The sequence below is a fragment of the Gigantopelta aegis genome, chromosome 6 (assembly GCF_016097555.1).
Source record: "Gigantopelta aegis isolate Gae_Host chromosome 6, Gae_host_genome, whole genome shotgun sequence".
NCBI lineage: Eukaryota > Metazoa > Mollusca > Gastropoda > Neomphalida > Peltospiridae > Gigantopelta > Gigantopelta aegis.
The window spans coordinates 73,056,818-73,060,985 of NC_054704.1; the positions used below are offsets into that span (position 1 = coordinate 73,056,818).

General features: G+C 48.9%; 1 protein-coding gene across 1 annotated transcript; it reads left to right on the forward strand.

Annotated features, from left to right (window-relative positions):
• The first annotated feature begins 207 nt into the window (after positions 1-207).
• Positions 208-2,208, forward strand: LOC121374713. The gene has a single exon (XM_041501819.1). It carries the CDS (start codon positions 208-210, stop codon positions 2,206-2,208), a length of 2,001 nt encoding a protein of 666 aa, XP_041357753.1.
• Positions 2,209-4,168: the final 1,960 nt, after the last annotated feature.

A 4,168-nucleotide genomic window follows, 5' to 3' on the forward strand; every position in this document is an offset into this window, starting at 1 on the left:
CTGTTCCTACTTGGCAATCTGGGACGGCGCCACCCCCTGTCAAACAGAATCGTGCTCGTCTGAGGGCATCACGTTTTCGGGCTACCGCTAAGGGCCCGGCACCTAAGAGCCGCCGGGGTGAGGGTGTTGCGACGATCGGCAACTGTTAACGGAGGTGCCGTTAGCAGAAGTTCCCGTGGGCGGCAGGTTACGTAATTTTCTGCCACAATGGCGTCTCTTGCCAGACCTGGACCCATGGGTTCTGTCGGTCGTCAAGGAGGAATATCGGATTCCCTTTTCTTCGGCTCCCCCTCTCACTTCTTCTCCCCAAATGCCTCCGATGCCGTCGTCCGACAGGCGGGTTCTGGTGGAAACGATGATTGCCGAGTTTCTCGTCAAGGGTGCCATCCACCAGGTGGATTTGGACTCCCGGGGGTTTTACTCCCATTTGTTCTTTGCCCAAAAGAAAAATGGCGAGTGGAGGCCGATTCTCAACCTCAAGCCGCTGAATGCATTCGTGGTAGTTCCTTCCATGAAAATGGAGACGGTGCAGTCTGTCCGGGCTTTACTCCAGGTTGGGGAGTGGAGTGGGCGGCGTCAATCGACCTGAAAGATGCCTACCTGCATGTTCCGATTCACCGGGATTTTTGGAAGTTCCTGCGCTTCCTATTCGACGGCAAAGCTTACGAGTTTCGAGTGCTGCCGTTCGGATTGGCCACGAGTCCTCATGCCTTTACTTGTGTAGTCAAGGCTGTGGTAGGCCGTGTACATTTGTTGGGCATTCGCATGCACAACTACCTAGACGACTGGTTGATTCCAGCTTCGTCTCAGCAGGCATGTCTGACGGGCGTGAGTCTGGTCATCGACATGATACTTCGCTTGGGATTTATTCCCAATTGGGTGATGTCGGAGCTGGTGCCAGCTCAGGTTTTCACGTATCTCGGAGTTGTCTTCAACCTTGTGGAAGCATCCGTTCGACCGACGGATGCACACCTCCACAATTTCACGGCGCTGGCTCAGCGTCTTGCTCGGGAGCAGCGCCTTTGGGTGCGCACACTGCACGAGTCGTTGGCTGCATTGAATGTGCGGTTCAGACGATTCAAGAGACCTCTCCAGTGGCATCTCTCACGTGTGTGGGACGGCCGCTGTTGGGATACATTGATTCCGGTGGGGTCTTGGTTCGTGCAGACGATCCAAGAGTGTCTGGTCGACAAGTGCTTGTCCCAGGTCATTCCCTTACACCCTCTTGCTCTGGAGTTGGTCCTGTTCACCGATGCTTCCCTAGAGGGGTACGGTGCGCATCTTGGGGATCAACATCTGTCAGGTGTGTGGAGTGCCTTCGAAAGGAGCCTCCATATCAATCTGCTGGAGATGGAAGCCGTTCGCCGGGCTTGCCTCCAGTTTTGGAGCATTATTCGACATCGTCGAATTTTGTTGAGGTGCGACAACACGGCAGTCGTCGCATACCTCAATCGTTGGGGTGGCACCAAGTCCGAGTCACTGAGTCGCAGGGCCTTGGAGATCCAGGAATTGTGCGATCAGTGGGGGATTGTGTTGACGGCAAAACACACTCCCTCTTCAGTCAATGACTTGGTGGACGCCTTGAGTCGTCGTTCACCTGTCCAAACAGAGTGGATGTTGCACAAGGTGGTTGCGGGCAGGATTCTGCGTTTGTGGGGGAGTCCACAAGTGGATATGTTCGCGACCAGGCTGAACCACCAGTTACCGGTGTTTGTGTCACCGGTGTTTGTGTCACCGGTTCCCGATACTCTGGCTCTGGAGTACGATGCGTTGAACATGGACTGGACGGGGTTGGATCTGTATGCCTTCCCGCCCCCAGTCTTACTCAGCAAGGTTCTGGCCAAGGTCGGAATGCAATCGTGTCGAGTGACGCTCGTGGCGCCGGGTTGGGCAGCCCAACCATGGTTTCCTCAGCTTCTGTCGCTGTTAGTGCAGGAGCCGGTGCGCTTGCCACCCCTTCCGGATCTGCTCAGCCAGCGGCTGCAGCAGCCGGTATGGCACCCGAAGCCGGAGGTCTTCCGGCTTCACGTGTGGAGGTTGTCGAGTTTTCCCTGCGAGGCAGAGGCTTTTCAGAACGAATGGCTGAACTCGTCTCCTCTTCGAAGTGCCGGTCAACTGAGCGAGTTTACCAATGCCACTGGAGCGCTTGTGTTCGTTGGGCAGGTGAACGGGATTTTGATCCCTTATCACCTACTGTCAATGACTTAGCTGAATACTTTCTGGCCTTGGTCCAGACAGTCAAAAGTCATCGTTCTTCCATCTTCACTACTCTCAGGCAGTGTGGTCGGACAGACTTTTCCACGAATCTCGTATTGCATGATTTACTCAAATCTTTGCAATCCATGGTTGAGAGGCCTTCCATTTTGCCAAAATGGGACGTCTTTCTGCTTCTTCATGCGCTCAAGGATCCCCCTTATGAGCCATTGCGGTTTGCCACTCTTCGACTTTTGACTTGGAAGACACTTTTCCTGGTCTCTCTTGCGGTTTGTCGCCGTATTAGTGAGATTCATGCTTTCTTGCATGATTTGGTCGATTATAACTCTGATGGGTCGGTTACGTTGCGGACTGATCCCATCTTTGTGGCTAAGAACCAGGTGCCAGGAGAGGAGTTTCGACCGGCAATCATTCAAAGTTTGTCTCGTACGTTGCCTTCTTCTAATTCTGACCGTCTCCTTTGTCCGGTCAGGGCAATAAAGTATTATCTGCATCGTACTACACTTCTTCGTGGTGGGAAGAAGAGGCTGTTTATTTCTTACACTAAACAGCCGGGAGATATTAATAAGAATGCATTGTCTCGATGGATTGCTGCAACCATCAAGCTGGCGTATGGGACGGCAGGAGAGCATGTTCTGCGGAACTTCTCAGTTCGGCCTCATGAGATTCGAGCGATCTCAGCTTCCATGAATGTTCACGATTCCTTGGATATTATCAAGGTGATGAATGCAGGAGTGTGGAAGGGTCGACATACGTTTGACACCTTCTATTTTCGGGACATGGCAGTTGGTCCCGATGGTACTAGACGTATCCAGTCGGTAATTGCTGGTCAGCAGGTTGTTTCTGTACGACGAGCCACGAGACGAGGGAGACCTCTATTCCGGTAGGCAGCTCGTACAGGTCGTGTTGGGAGATAGTTGAGTCACCTTTTTGGGGAAAGGGTGTGGTTGCTATCTGGGGCAGTCTAGTGGTTTCCTTTCACTTGTGAGATGGTTTTGCCTCACGCGGGGGGTGGAAGGTGTTTATCAATTCGGGTATTGATAATTAATAGTCACTTAGACTTTTATACCTCGTATGTCTTGGTTGTCTTACACCTTGTCATTACTTGAGACGATTCACGTTGGTCGAATGGGTAAGTCCTCATGTTTTCTTACCTCCTCCCATTAATGTTGAATTCACGTGCTCTAACGGTGTTAAATCACGTGCGTTATAGCATAGTTGTTGTGCTAGTACAGTAAGTTGAATAATACTATTAGAAAATTTGTTTCTAATTTTCATTATTATTCATACTTACCTAGTACTAGCACAACAACGGTAACCCCCCACCCGCCCCTAGGAGGTCTTCCCTGGATTCGGTCATTACGGACTTTGAATCGAGGACGACGGTCTGCCCATACGAGGATATGGATATACATCCGGCAAGGGGAGACAATTCTGCAGTGGAGGAGATGACTCAGGTTGTATAGCATAGTTGTTGTGCTAGTACTAGGTAAGTATGAATAATAATGAAAATTATAAAAAAAAATCTAATTTTGTTATATTATTGAAATAGGCCATAATTAGTAATTGCAAAGTGTCTGATCACTATTACTTGTTGTTGTTTTTATTGTTTGTAGAACCTATACAATTTAGTACCATCCACAAATTAAAATAAATTATTATTTTAAAAAAAATCTATAAATGAAGAAATAAAGAACGAAGGAAAAGAACAAACAAGTAAATAAACAATTAAATTCATATCTGCATACATATACATCTGCACAAGTTCGCTCATTGCATTTAATTGTTGACATTCTATAAATGACTATTATTAATGAATCGATTTGCAGTCATGCTTGCTTTGTGCCATATTATAAGGATCCAATTGTATTGGTGAAAATTACAAGTATCTTGGTCTGGGTGTGTTTATTTTGGTATCATTAGAAGCGCCGCGTTTCGTAGAACATCTGTTAAA

Coding starts and splice junctions, on each gene's coding strand:
- LOC121374713 (XM_041501819.1), top strand. CDS start 208: ATGGCGTCTCTTGCCAGACCTGGACCCATGGGTTCTGTCGGTCGTCAA.